We start from the raw sequence: 15,599 nt of genomic DNA, 5'->3' as shown, positions 1-15,599 counted from the left end.
TTAGCCAATGAAAAAAAAAAAGTAGACTTTCCAAATGCTTATTTAAGTTCTGGAAATATATTTGCTAGTTCCTTAAGTGGTTGTCAGTCTATCACTTCACCACTGCATAGCAGCACTTTTATCAGTAAAGATGGAGTAGTAAGTGACGATGGATGCTGCAGGAGTTGCTTAAGTGCAGACAAACAAAACCAGTATGAAAAAAATTGTGCCACTATGCACAATCTATCCACAGGTAGTCCTACTGTAACAGATTTATACTTCCAATTACAGGCTAAAGAAACAGTGTATTTTTCTTTACAAGGACATACTCAGACAAATAAGGCTGCCAGTTTAGAGGCAGCAACTTGGAAACAACATCGTGAATATGTAAAAGAACAGGAAGGGATAAGTGATGAACAAATGCATGTAACTAATGAAAGTCAATGTGAGAGTGTAATGAATGACTTGATTATGTCATATTCAGAAGATGAATCTAAAACATTCATTGCTGCAGAAGAGAAATTAAAAATGCATTTATCTGTAATGAACAATGGATGTCTTGAAGATGTAAAAGATGAGTATTTACCTTCAGAAAACAAAATCACATATGAATTTGAACTGAAGAGGAAATTTGATTTAGTGCTAGAAGAGCTACATATGTTTCATGAAATTAGCAAGGGAAACGAAAACAATTTATCTAGTGTGGAAACAAACTCACATAACAATTATCGTGCATTAAATAATTCTGAGGGAATAGATGAAAATGTGGAAAGTGTTTATGAAAAGAAAACATGTGTTTCTTCTCCGGTCTGTGGTACTATAGAAGGGCAAAACATAACTGACAGCGATGAAAGTTCATTTAATGAAAAAATATCACATGAAAATGAAGACCAAGAAACACCTAAGGACTATTGCATTTCAAGACTGCTAAGTGAAGAATTGCTACATTCACCTATTGCAGAAGGTAAGCACAAGTACTAGCTGTCAATAGACAAATATAAATTTTTAGGCAAATATTTGTATTTCTTTAATGGTACATTTCTTAGCTGAAAAAAATCTGTAACAACAGCTGAGTTTTCATCAAATTCTACAATGTTTGTAGGACCAAAGGTCCTTCCCTATGAATAGCCAGCCAAATGCAAAACAACCACACTGGTACTGCTGCTGCACACCGTGTAGTAGCAGTTGTAGTTTGGAATTCAGCCAGCCAATCTCAAACTGCCTTAAATATGCCTTAATGCATATTCCATTACAGATTATCTCTTTTGTCTTAAACTTCATCATAATAATCCTTAAAATTCCCCAAAATGTCATTGACTCTGTAAGATGCACATTTATAGAGAGAACAGGCTCAATCAGTACATGATAGATAAAAACAATATGCATAAAGGAGATGACTGTTCCCTTACAACCAATGTGTTCTACTGAAATCTTTTTTACTGTTATGGAAATCAACTTCACCTTTTCAAAATGAATTTTACATAATATTCAGAAGTCTGTTTTCTCTGAGAAAATGGAAGAATAGAATGCTCACAAAACAGAGGAGAGGAATATTCAGGAAAATATTGTTTGGAATTAGGTGATCAGTGGTGGCAGTCACTTGTTAAATCTCTTGGTTTTGTTTTAGACCGAGAAATACATAAAAGCTAGTCTTGCAACATTTACATGTGTGGCATCTGCCATTGATATTAATATGTTCAACTTACTGAACAAAAAAATACTTTGGTAAGATAGGCAGTTTAACGCTAACTGAGGTAAAATTAATAAAGATATATCTGAGCATTTTCATGAGCCATAGGCACTACTTCTCATGGGTGATCCTTGCTTATTTCCCATAAAGCATTTCTCTAATCTATTTGTCCTTAACAGTTAATTCTGGGCCATTGATGCCGTGTTGGTGAAGGCATTTTGAAGCACTGAAGATCTCAAAATCAGGAAGTGAAAGTTGTTTCTAAATGTATTCTGCATTTAATCTTTCTAAAGGCATTTCTATAAGCACTTCCTTGCCTACTTCGTTCCTTGTATAGCAACCTATTTTGAAAGACCTTTTTCCATCCAGAATAAAAGAAGCATATACACCTCACTTATAATTCTGGAAACAAAGAATAAAGTTCAATACAATACCTTATAGCTCCAAATAGTTCCCATGTGATAGGTAAATTATTCAATTTTCAAACAACATGTTTATAAGATTTTGCATTTGAAATTCAGGTTGCAAAAGTGATGAGTTCTCACAGTTGCAAATTAAATCAATAACAAATAAACTTTGGGCATAATTTGGTAAATTCATAGATAAAAACATGGCCGTTTCAGATTTGGCATCTGAAATCAATTTTTCAGGGACTCAGCTCTAAATTTTATAAAGCAAAGATCGCAGGGGTTTTGTGAAGGTAATTAGAATGAAACAATTAGAAGAGTGTCACAGAAAAGCCCAAGAGGAAATTCTGTTCAGTGGGGTTTCAGTGGTATAATGTGCTGCAAGTTACAGCTGCATGCCTTTTCCCAGAGAATGAAACCTAACAAGATACCAGATTAATTGTTCACTAAGTGATCACTCCTCTACCTGAGTCTGGAGTAAGAACATCCACATGGAGAACACATGTAACCACAGGATTAAAGACTGCATCATTGTATGTATACAAAGAGTTAATGAGGTGTACAGATAGCTTTTGACAGGCCTCTGGGAGTGAGACTTTGTAGCCTCATTAATATTTCCCATGACATGTACATATATTTTTTTTACTTACATCCCTAAGAACCAAAAATTAACAAATAGTTGAAACAAAAATAGTTTTTAAATTTAGTTAAAAATCTTAAATATTGTATTCATGCTTCTCCTTTAAGGTGACTTTGATTCAGTTTATAAAATGCCATACGCATGGGACCCTGCTTTTTTGTCCTGCATGCTTTTGAGGGAACAAAATTATAATTTACAGAAAGAGGGAGGTAAGAATATTTTTTTCTGTTATTTATACCACAAATGCCAGTGCCAATAAACTAATTTCTGAAATACTATTATTTGTTTCTTTCCTATTTCCTTCTTTTTTTCTCTCTCTCTTTCTCTCTCCCTTGAAATTGTAAGTTGCTAGAAAGCTGTCTTATCTTTGGCTGTGGTCACAGAGCAAGTCATGCAGTTAAGCCATTTTATTCTATGGGTAAAGAGAAGAAATAAAAAAATGTGAGGTTTCCTTTCCTTTCCTTTCCTTTTTTTTTTTTTTTTTTTTTTTTAAGCTATTTGGAACAAGCATCTTCATGCTTCAGTTGTTTTGATACAGCCAAAACAAATGAGAATATGTTTTGCTATACTTGGAAGAGATGTGGTGTTGGACAGCTCGTGAAAGAAAATTCAGAAAGATATAGGCAATGTGGTAAATGTTCCATTAGCATTTCAAAAAGCCTCTTTTTGTGATTTTTCTAATGCTTGGAAACATTCAGTAAAACAAGACTATTAGTTTATTTTGAAATTAAATGTCAAAACTTTGTAGGATAATGCTATAGATAGCTCCTGTTTCAGTAAGGCAAATTATGTACAGATATTTTCACTTTTATTTCATATCTTAAACTGATACACGCATTGCTGTTCTCAGAATTCAGAAAGTTGTTTCCTTCTTTCAGGCCATTCTGTGAAATAATGAGACCAAAAATCTTGAGTTTTTTGTTGTTGTTGTTTCGTTTTGTTTGTTCCCACTTTTTTTTTTTTCTTTTTTTACTGAAGATATCACGTGATACTATTTCATATGCCGAATTCAAAATGTTACAAAGAATATGATTCCTTTTTTTTTTTTTTTTTTTTTTTATCTTAGAAGCTTTGTTCAGATGGTGTTGGAGCTTGCTTACTCCTGCAAAAGATCAGAAGATGACTGAAACTGGAACGTCTTCTTTCTTCTTCCCCTGTTGCTTTGAGTCAAAAGGCCAGAGGAAGAGAAAAACATACAATTTCTCCCTTGCTATTACTAGCAACTACTTCCTCTACATCACTTCCTAGTCATTTTTAAGTTGCCATCTCTAGAAAGGTTTGGAAGCAAACCTTAACAGTAATTGACTGGATCACCTCTTTTCCAGTCATGTGGATTTCTAGAGCAGTAGCACATTTCTAATCCACTATGCCTTATTTCCAGTACCTGCCAGAATCAACAGGCACCTAATAAATTTCCAGTGGAAGGAGCTGAAAATATGTCATGTTCACATCTTCATCATTATCAGTCAATAGACAGTATGGAACGTTTGAGTATCTCCCTATATGATTTGAGTTGTTTATGCATTTTGGTTATGAGAACTCTTTTTCTGTGATGCTACTAAGCTTCTTACTTTATAAAGTTCAGCTGGCAAAGCTCTGTGGTATAACCCAGCATATTGCTCCCATAGTTAGAAGAGAGACTAGGAAGTATAGGTTTGATCTTTTCTGGTAGCAGTAAGTTCTTTGTTTACATCCCGCTGTTTGGTCACATGAAGTGACTGTTGCCTCCAAAACTGTGACTGTTTGAGGAAGGAGATACCTGAGTGGGAGAAGATTTACACATCAGCAGTTTTACAATTCTGCATGGTTTCAGAACTACCATGCTTTTTTGGCTGCATATAAGCCCATAATACTTGATTGACTTTTAGCACATGCAGTTCCTCTTCCAACTGACTCTTACGAGGCTTATAAAAGATATATCGGCAGTACTACCTCATCATTGACTTTTTTTTTTTTTTTTTTCCCTCATCCCATTATTTAAAATTTTGGTGCCTGCCTAAGTGTCTGATGGGCTCACTATTTGATATACTAGCTAACTGCTCATTGTTTCCTCTTTTCATAGAAGCATGGAATACAACTGGAAAAAGTCCTGAAATTTGACACCTTCCTTCTTGTGTGATTGTTACTTCTTCCAGATACTTTATTGTCCTAATCTTTAGTTTACAAGGTCATGGTCTTTCATTCTTCTGCACTAAATATATTGTATGCAAACCAGAATGTCTTCTAAAGCATGACTGAATCATGCTCCAGGTTACCACATGGGGTATACCTTACCTAATAAACTATAGAACAGAAAATCAACATCCTCCTGTCCTACTTGTTGGAAAAAAAAAAAAAAAAAAAGTGACACAAGAAGAGTCATTATGATTGTTATCACCAGGGGAGTGATAATAACTCCCATGGTATTTTGGAGTTGCACATCTAAACCCCTCAGACTAGTGGTAAGTATTAAAGCATTGTTCTGTCAATTTATCCCCCCTCCCCCAGAATGTTAACTGCTATGGACAGTATGTGACTTGCCAGTATATTAGGAAAGTTTCTTTTTAATGTTAGGTTGAGGATCCTTCTAACTAAAAAAAGAATGTGAGCATGACTGAGCTATTAGGATTTCAATTTCAACCAAAAAGCATATGTTAGACAATACAGCTGAATAAAATGGAGATGTGACAGGACCAAGAAGCTGCAAATTAATGTTCATCTAATTTATACATCTTGGATGTATGCATTTCTGGTGAATAACATATGGAATTCTGGTTTTACTTTCACTTTTTATTTCTCTTTTTTATATAGGATACTTTCTGCCACGTGAAGTTGCAAGAGTACAGCCTCTTAAAACATGCAAGGGCCCCATCAGGATTGGTCTGTCAAGAAAAGCTAGACCCCAGAAGCTTCATCCTTATCTGAAATAACTTACTGGGTTCTCTTACGAGTATTCACATGGAAACACTCTGCCTGAAAGCTGTTGAAATGTTTTTATGCTAAGCTGCTATGTTGATAGTTTGATCTTTTTGCCTTATGGTTTTTTTTTTGTTTTTTTTTTTTTTTGGTATTAATATCAAGTACTTGTTCATGATTTATTTAGGAATACTCCTGTGAGTATTTGATAGCAAAGGGATTTATGATTAATGTTTACTAGTAGAAATGTTAATGGAAAGATGGGAATGTTTTAAAGTTTATGTGATATTAATAAAAAGTGACATGTATTTGTCATCTATTGGAATGTTTATATATGTATGATTATATAGCTTTAAAAGTCATTTAGTATTTTAAAGGGAAATGTTACAAATGTTTACAGAGGTGTATGGGAGAATTCCAGGAAGATACATTTAAATTACTAAACAGGAAGGTTATGTTTTAGGCTTTGTTTCCTCTGACTTATTTTCAGTACCATGCACTTGTCCCATTAGACAAAGAAAACTTCAATTGCAGTGAAAGAATGATGATAAACCCCAGTACATATTAATGCTTTGTAGCAGCTGACAGGAGGAAACCTGAGCAAGCTGAATTGATAGGGGAAACACATCCATAAATCAATTATTCTACAGAATCTGTAGAATTCTATTGGGTCTATGGAAATTAGAATAATAGTGCAAAGAATAAATCACTACACAGTTGAATCTAATTAGATGGAACCTCAGAATATGCCTTACAGTATATATTACCAGGATGCTGATCCTGGGGGACCTAAATAAGAAAAAGAAAATTAGTACACAATGTTGAGATAAATTACTGAGGTAATAACTTTTAAGAAAATGGTTATAATTCAGGTTATATTTCTATTCTCCTATGAAATAGTAAAAATATCAGACAAACATTTGTTTCTGGGAACAGCTGGATCTAAAACAAGGGATTCTAAATTGCTATCTGTGGACCACACGTTGTCCAAAAGACATAGTAAGTGGCATTTACCTGCTCAAAAAAATAATTTTATACAGTAAAATTTACTGTAGTGTTTTTACACCTGTGGCTACGTGTGAAATCATGCTGCTCCACCATGCTGCTCTCAGACTCACTGCCCTCAAAAGAACATGGGGAGAAAATATGGTGAAAAAAGACTCATGGATTGATGACAGGGAGATCACTCAACAAGTACCATCAAGAGCAAAACAGACTCAGCATAAGGGAGATTAATCTAATCTATTACCTACTAATATCAGACTAGAGTACCGAGAACTAAAAGCAAATTAAAAACAGCTTCCCTCCATCCACCCTCTTCTACCTCTTTCCCTCAAGCAACTCAGGAAAACAGGGATGAGGGGTTGTGGTCAGTCCCAAACACTTTGTCTCCACCGCTCCCTCACGGTCCCTCTCTCCACGTGGGGTCCCTCCCACGGGATGCCGTCCTTCCCAAACTGAGCCTGCGGGGGCTGCCCACAGGCAGCAGCTCCTCAAGAACTGCTCCCACATGGCTCTGTACCATGGGGTCCATCCCCCAGGAGCAAACTGCTCCAGCACAGGTCCCCCACGGGCGGCAGCTCCCCCCAGACCCCCTGCTCCTGCCTGGGCTCCTCTCCACAGGCTGCAGCTCCGGCCCAGGACCTGCTCCTGTGGGGGCTCTCCATGGGCCTCATCCTCCTCCAGGCCTCCAGGCCACATCCACCTGCTCCACTGGGGGCTCCTTTTCAATCTGTCTGTAACTGGCTCTTAAGCCAATTAAATTTTTAAAAATATTAAAAATTTGATGATGCAGTTCTAAGGCTTTCCCTACTACTGCAAAGCATATTTCTGGAGCTCACAAGAAAAAAAAAAAAAAAAAAAAAAAAAAAAGTTCTTTCTTTAGCAGTAGTCCTATGTTATGCAAAAGTTTAAAAGGGCTAAGCAAAAGGGCAATTAGAAAACAAATTAAATATAATACTGGCAAACCCAAATTAATGGACTCTGAAGGTAATATATTAAGAGGTAATCGTAGCAACCAACCATAGACCCAAGCTTATTTTTTTGCACCCTAAAGTGTCAGATAAGCTTAGAAATAGGCATACTCATATGACATGACTCTGCATTTATTGACTGCTTGTAGGTATTGAACCATACAGCCAAAAGTCATACTCAGTCATGTCAGTATAGCCAATGATGACCTGACATCCACCTTTGTAAATGCATGATTTTGTCTTTTACTCATTATACAAAATCCAGCCCAAGTGAAGAATTTAGGTGATTGTTGGTGTTTCTTGCTGCTAGCAGTTGGATCAAGCCACAGAGAACACACAGGATTTTCATAATGGTGTTGAAAATCCTGCAGTAATTTTCCATGTGTTGAAAGGCAGCTGTCTGCAGCAGCACCTCCATAAGGACACCACAGAGTAGATCATAAGAAGCTCCCTGTGTCAGACAAGATCCAGCTTTCCTCAAGGCAGAGAACAAACAGCAGGAGCTCAGCTATCAACTCTATCAAGATCTTGGGTGGGAAAACCACTGATACCTTGCTCTTGCCATGGTTGCCTCTACATCTACTCCAAGCAATTTTGAAGCAGCTTCTAAGGCAGGGAGGTTAATCAGCTCCCTTGAGGAATGTGCAAGTGAGCCTGTAATTAATCAGCTAAGAAATATTGGCTTAAGTTTCACTGGATACAAGAAAGTAGTGACAGAACAAAATTCTGTAGCTAACATTTTTTTCACTATGTATCTGGCTTGAGAAAGGGTCCATAGGAATCTGAATGTCTCCCCTCAACTTTTGTCCACACAGTCGGGCAAGCAGTCCCTTGAGTGTTTTCCAACATGAATTAGCTTTCAGGAGTGACTTTTTACCTCAGATTCATAAAGGTCGATGTTGGCAATAGGAGGATTTCTTACAATTTGTAAGTGATATTTTTGTATTTACAACACATTATCTGATTTCTTTGGAAAAGCCTCTATCTTTGTTGTTACTCACCCTACACCTCACACTTGCACAGAAGAGCTTTATTATCTGGTAAAAAGGTAGAATAACCCTGATACAAGTTAGAAATACCTAAAAATGTTGTTAAAATATCCAAATGTTAGGTAGCATTATATACAATATAATTATTATACCAATAATATAAATACCAATAATAATTGTATACTTATATCTATATTACATACAGTATTTAGAAGTCAGAAATATGCATACTTTTAAATCAATGAATCTTGCAATGTTTTTTGCATGATATCTCTTTACTTGATGCTTTCATAGGAAAATACCAGAATTCTCTTGTGTGTAGAACTTGTTTCAGAGCACGAGACAAAATCCTAGTTCACTGAATTTATACTCAGCAGCAAACTTTGTTGTGTTTAACAGTGTAAAGTTTTAGCAAGAATGTACCAAAGTATACTGGAAAATGTATTGGAAATATAAAAATGCATTCTCAAACTTAAAGACCATCCAACCACCAAATAAACCCACAAATCAACCAAGAAAAGGACAAAAATTGGACCATGCAGACAATTGAAAAGATTAGTTCAGCTGAGACATTATGTAATCTTTATGGTTTGTTGATCATTCAGCTGGAGATAGCTGCTAGGAGCATGCCCTCATCTTAAATAACAGAGGAAGGGTTGGCGCTGGGAATGCCAGACTGGCCTTCTGCCAGCTCTATCTTCCCTATTCACCATCAATTAGAAAAAGCTCAGGTACCTTGTTACACTGGATAGAAGGATGCAAGTGTTCAGCTGTGTAAATCAGCTATATGAATTGGCCTTGTTCCATTGACTTCACTGAAGCTGTGCAGATAAATGCCAAGAGAAGATGCTACCATATGTCTTTGCATATTTTATTAAAGCAATGTGTATAGACTCTGATTTTATTTATTTATTTATTTTTTCATTGCGGAAACAGTATCTGGTGATATTTTTTGAATTAATTTAGCTCAGTTAATAATGCTGACTCTAACAGAAATGCAGGTGTTGAAGTACCTTTATATTTTAATAATAATGCATAAAAGCCTAAATATATTTTTTGAACAATTTTTTATCAGCTGCTATACCAATGAATATATCTATGGCTTATTTAATACAGAAATGATTCAATTATAGCCTAATGAATTTGAATTCTGTTATATGTATCAATAATGTGATTTTTTTAATAAATAGTAATTGAAGGTCTTTTTTTTTTTTTTTTTTTCTTTTTTTTTTGTCTGCCTCTGAACGACTGGATGAAAAGCTCACACTGCTTTTCTCAGGCTATTTTGGACAAATGTGGGTGGTTAGTAGGTGAACAAATGCAATACATAAAATCTAGCTTTATAACAACAGCTCTATATTAAGTATAACTACTGTCTCTTTCAGGGAATTGAACTGAGACCCATGATGAAGCCCTGCTCCTTCTCCCACTGGCAAGACAACAAATTGGCAAGACAGTTTCTGAAAAAAAAAAAAATAAATAACAGACTTCTGACAGAATGAATTGGAGAAAGGGCTGGAGTGACTACATTTACTAAAAGGTTCTCCATCAAGCAAGATGGTGCCAGGGCATATTGTGAACTTTCAGTACCAAGAAGCTTCATGTGGTTAAGAATATGCTCAACTTCTGCTCTTAAAATTCACATCCAATTTTGACCTTAACACTCTGCTCCCAACACGGACATCCCAACATGTCATTTTCACACACCATTAGAGAACATACCTGACACTGTTCCCTAGTCAGGCCACACTCTTTACCTACCATGTTCCTTGCTGAACCATTTCGAGACAGTGTTAGATAAGCTCAAAATACAATTTAAAACTACCTGGGCAAATTAAAAGTTATTTTATTCAATATCATTTCTGTTAAGCCTGAATGAGGACAGGTTTCCACACTGTTTTCAACATGTGTCTGTTGTCCAGGTGATAAATGGAAGTGTGACAGCTGTTTTTATGAAATGCAGCAATTTAACATTTACATGTCATGATTAATTTCTTAAGCAAAATTAGTTCATCGTGATTTTATAAAATAACCAAAGTAAAGAGTCAGATATTTTATAAAATATATGCTACCATTTGATATTTGATCTGAGTCAATGCTGTGATAGAAGAGACTGTGTTGATAGCTTAAAAGAAGTGTCCCATTTTGTAATTTAGCATCTTCCCTCCACAAGACCCCTTGAATTAAAAAAATGTATTTTTAGCCAGAAGCCATAATGAAAATTCAATACAAATGATTATTCAGTATATGCACTAAGATGCCTAGACCTATTCTTTGTTAAAATACTTTCTATCAAATCTTAAATATGCAAAAATACACAAAGCTTGCCAAAGAAACTTGAAAAATAAATGTTCCAGCATGGATATCTACCTACCTACCTACCTACTTACCTACCTACCTATCTTCTATCTATCTATCTATCTATCTATCTATCTATCTATCTATCTATCTATCTATCTTTCTAATCTATCTATCTAAACTTACCTTGTTTTAAAGTATAATCAGAATCTATTCTCATTAAAAATGGAATTTTGGAGCCTCTAATACAATATATTGACAATGATATATTTCATGACTTTGAATACAGTTTATGGCTATTTGTGGATAGATGGGAAAAAGATTGATTTGACTTGGGAAACCCCAGTCCTTACAAGGCTCTAAGGTGTCTTGAACTGCCTTTTGAAATGTGTGTCTCCATTGACTAATGAGTAAAGTTAGGGGAATCACATGCCAACTGATGGCAGAAGTAGGAAAATTTTTATTATTTCTTATTTGTGGCTAAGGGTAAAATAGATATCTGCTTAAAATGGTTTCTGGCATAGAAATTCTACTATTCAAAGGTTTATATTCCAATATTATCCAGGATATCTGGTCACAAAATCACTGTTTATTGTAAAACTTGAATAAAGGTATCGTCCATGTCCCAAAAATCTTATAGTTCATGTTTATAGTTTCTCTGTGTACTCTTAATTTATTTATTCTTTATTGTTATGATATTTATTACAGGCAAAATTACAAAGAAAAGAACCTGTTCATAGAAAGCAAACTTCTTTCCTTCCTTAGGAAAAAAAATTATTTGTGAATAGTCCAGTGTGCACTTCATCTACACCGTAGACAAAAGAGTATTCTCAAATTTAATATTATTTAGTGTATTGGAGGAGCATGATCAGGGATACCTAAGTGGAAGGAGGTGCTATATGTATGCACCAGGTAGGAGTTGACCGTGGGAAAGGTGGTCTCATAAATGTCTGAAAACAGATCTTTAGTTTTGTTCTCATCCATTCCAACCACTTCCAACCTTGATGGGGAAGACTTTTACTTGAGAAAAACTGTGTCTTCTGTGTCAATAAAGACAGCAAATTGTGCCCCTTATCCTAGGTACCGTTACATTCTTCTTTTTGCCTTACTTTCTTCCGGCTCTCTAGTTGCTTTCATCCCTGAACTTACTGATGTTCTGTCATGGTAGGAAGAAAATAGAGCTGACCTTTCTTAGCCTCATTATAGCAGGGCTTACCTGCTCAGGCATGCCAAAGTTCATCTCTTATATGCTTGTGCTTCAGAAGTACATTATAACTTTCCCCTTGGGGTGAACTACTGGTATGGTCTTCTACCTTCACCCTGCAAGAGGTCCGTTGGTAATGGAGAGGTGCTGAATTGTCGCAGTATGCCTCTCTGACCACTTTCATGTGTACCTGTGTTAACGCTGGCTTCTCTAAGTTGTCTGGCTTTGTAACAAGAAGTTATAAAAAAAAATAGTGTTAGAAATCTTCACTTTCCAGGAACCTATGAAGGGTGATCATCAAGGGAATTTGAACATGGTACAGATTTTGGAGCCAGTGCCATAAGGAAAGTGCCATAACTCTTCTTTTGCTCCCTATGAAATAAGTTTTGTGGATAGTCCTATGCTCATTTTTCATATATCTTTCTATTTTATATGTATATTTTATTACTTTTTTAAAAACAAAAACAAAACAAAAACAAACAAAAAAAACAAACACTGTCATTAGCAATAGATCTGTAAAATAGCTTTTAGGATGGGGAAAAACTGTAGAAAAAAAAAAGTTTTGACATTTTCAGAAGAGGATCATTTAAAAAAGATGAGGGAGGCTTGAATTATGATTGCATACTATACTATACTACTGTTCTTTTTTCCCCATGTACTTAGTATGTTATTGCTTGAAAATAATTATAGGGTACAAAGAATGAAGGTATGAGAAATAAGTATAGTTAATATTGGAAAAAGATACAAGACTGTTCAAAAAACCAAAGACACAGCGTAGGATGTGTTCATCCTTGTGAAAATTCTTCCTTTGTAAGTGCTGCCAAGGTCAATGTCAGCTTGAATTCTTTAATGCATACTGTAAGTGCTAGCTGTGCAGATTAGATCTGCCCAGAGCTATTCTTATTTGTTCATCCAGCTTTTAAAAATACATGTTTGTGCTCTTCTATTAAAAAAATTTGCACTAAAAAAATCAACAGTCCAAGCTTGTACCAAGTCTTTCATTATACTTGTTCTCCACCTACATCTCATTTTGCCTCAGGAATATGTACAGACAAGTTTTCAGCTACACACTATTGAATGTGTTTTCACATTCAGTAACAAAGGAATAATAGATTTCTTGCATTTCCCAGATAAGTTAATGAAATTAGATTTTATAAGAAATAAAAATGGTTCAATGTTAGGACTCATTATGGGAATCTTAATGTTTTCTAAAATGCTGAACTAATAATATTGAACATAGAATTGTATTTGTAATTGCTTTTATTTCTAAAATGAATCTTTACCTGTATGAACCATGTCATTAATAGCACAAAATAATCCAAACTAAAGTGATATTTCATGCAGTCCCACTTATTCTATTAAGGCTGTTATTTTTATTTTTATTTTTTTTTCTGAAGCTTCTAAGGTAAGAGAAAGAAAAAAAAAAAAAAAAAAGAAAAATAACTCCTCTTTTTATGTCCTTTTTTATTGCCAAAAATAGTTGTTTGACTATTGCCAGATTTTTTTATGGCATAATACTAGCAGTATTTTTCGCATAAACCTATTTTTTCTGCAAAGAAAATATTGGAAGATATTCAAAATCAGCCTGATTTCTAGGTACGGTTCTTAAGGACTTCTTGTGATAGTAGTCTGCAAGACAGTGAAGTATGACATACTCCTGGGCAATCAAAAACTGGATAATCAGAGTCTGTCAGTCTTTGTACCTAATACCTGTATACTCAGTCATTAACAGCTTTGCTCTTGACAAGTTTTTTTTTTTTTTGTTTGTTTGTTTTGTCTTGACTCAGGACAGTCCCTAGAACAGCAGATGGACAATGCTGGGCAATTCTGTGATAAAAGCCAGTCAGAAATACTAATTCCTTCAGGACAGTTTGAAGATAATTTCTTGTTATAATCAGAGATTTCTTGTTATTATCAGTAATTCTGGGCTATCAAATTCACTCAGTGTTTGACATTCTTATGTTTCAAGGAGGCAATATTGAGCTTCCCAATTTGATAACAATTGACACTGTTTTGTTGGCACTGAGCCATCTGAAATTTCAGGGAGTGATGAACTTACAAATATCCCTCTTGATTCACATGTTGCCATGAAACTCTGTCTCCTGTCTATACTGTTTTGTTTTGTTTGTTTTTTAAGTTTAAAATACTTTTTATTTTTTTATTTTTTTTAGTTGGCTTTTGCTCATTCATCTATCATTGCTATGCTGTTGGTGCTTGTCTGCCAGTGGCTTTTCAAGTCGACCCTGCCACAGCCTATTGACATTGCTAGGCTGTCTATTATGACTGCGTATCCATGGCAGAATGCTGGGGCTCTTGTTGCCATCCTTGTCCCATGCTGTACTTTGGCAGTTCTTACTGTGCTTCTGTGAATTACTGACAATTTATGTCATGTTGTTTCTTTATGAGAAGGGTGATCTCTTAAGGCTGTGCAATAGCTGGTTTTCTGTTTGGTGACTGAGCCTAACATGAAAAAGTAATGCCTGTATTGGAGTAGATTTTTTTTTCCTCATAGGAATGAAAGGCTGAAAAATATTTATTCTGGACCAAGAAAACATTTAGCTCAATCTTAAACATAATATTTTGTTTCTAGTGTAAGTATTTCTAAGAAAAGTAAACAACAGAAATGCCGCAGTAAACTTCAGGCACCACCAGCCAGGAGCATTGCCCTTGGTGAGGAGTCAGGACACTTGGACAACATTGATGTGGGAAGCTTTTGTTCAAGTCCTGTCTTGGGAAACATCACTTCACTTCTGCCTGCTTGGTGAATGTTTTAGGTGTATTAGTGTATGAGTGTACTCAGACATTCAACTGTAGACAGTTTACTTTGTATAATCATCGTTAACAAGAACTGACAGCTGCTTGTCCCACCTTCTGAATAAGTACATGAGTGTTTAACCTGTTATATCACTCTGATCTCTCTCATGAATATTTAAGCATTTATAAAAGATTGAAGAACTTCAGAAGAAGGAATTAGAACTAATGCTAGAACACACAATGGTCACTGCAGTGGTCATAGTGTTCTGAGCTCCCGGTTCTTAAATGCACACCACAGTAATTGTTATCTGCGGAGCATCACTGAACATTACTACAAATATTTTTATTTTGCATAAACAAGATTTCATATTGATATGTCACGGAGAGATCTGAACTCTGTGGAGGAGGAAGTGCTTCTTGGAACAGGAGCTATGCATATAGCAAGGCAGTTTGTTCTCCGTCTCAGTCTCAGGTTAGTGTCAGCTCTTTGAAGGAGGATTAGTCTCTGCGATGATGACATTAGTAATGAGTTGTGATTCTTGCAGAAGTTTAATTCTTATTGACTTTTTCATCATTTCAGTTCCTAGACCAGTGTAAGTGGTGAAGTATATCAAACAGTACTTAGAAACTACTCAGCCTCAGTTTCATTGAAATCCACTCCATTGAGAAATTGAATCCAAGTACTTGTGTTTAGTAAAGAGTTCATTCTGGTGTCAGAATGGTACATCGCAGTTGGAAAAGCTGGCAATAGATCCTCATCCAGCAGAGAT

General features: G+C 35.4%; 1 protein-coding gene across 2 annotated transcripts; it reads left to right on the top strand.

Moving 5' to 3' along the window:
• The first annotated feature begins 9 nt into the window (after window positions 1-9).
• Window positions 10-5,908, top strand: RAD51AP2 (RAD51 associated protein 2). 2 transcript variants are annotated; one of them, XM_035319972.1, is made up of 3 exons: window positions 10-943; window positions 2,839-2,925; window positions 5,507-5,908. In XM_035319972.1, the coding sequence occupies exons 1-3, from the start codon at window positions 214-216 to the stop codon at window positions 5,623-5,625; spliced, it is 936 nt and encodes a 311-aa protein (XP_035175863.1). In that variant the 5' UTR covers window positions 10-213; the 3' UTR covers window positions 5,626-5,908. The 2 variants fall into 2 exon arrangements, with proteins under 2 accessions (XP_035175863.1, XP_035175862.1); XM_035319971.1 differs by lacking the exon at window positions 2,839-2,925 and having other exon boundaries at window positions 72-943.
• Window positions 5,909-15,599: the final 9,691 nt, after the last annotated feature.

This window comes from Oxyura jamaicensis, chromosome 3 (assembly GCF_011077185.1).
Source record: "Oxyura jamaicensis isolate SHBP4307 breed ruddy duck chromosome 3, BPBGC_Ojam_1.0, whole genome shotgun sequence".
In the NCBI taxonomy this organism is placed as follows: Eukaryota; Metazoa; Chordata; class Aves; order Anseriformes; family Anatidae; genus Oxyura; species Oxyura jamaicensis.
Note: the sequence above shows the minus strand (reverse complement) of the source record. Positions and strands in the feature narration are given on the sequence as shown.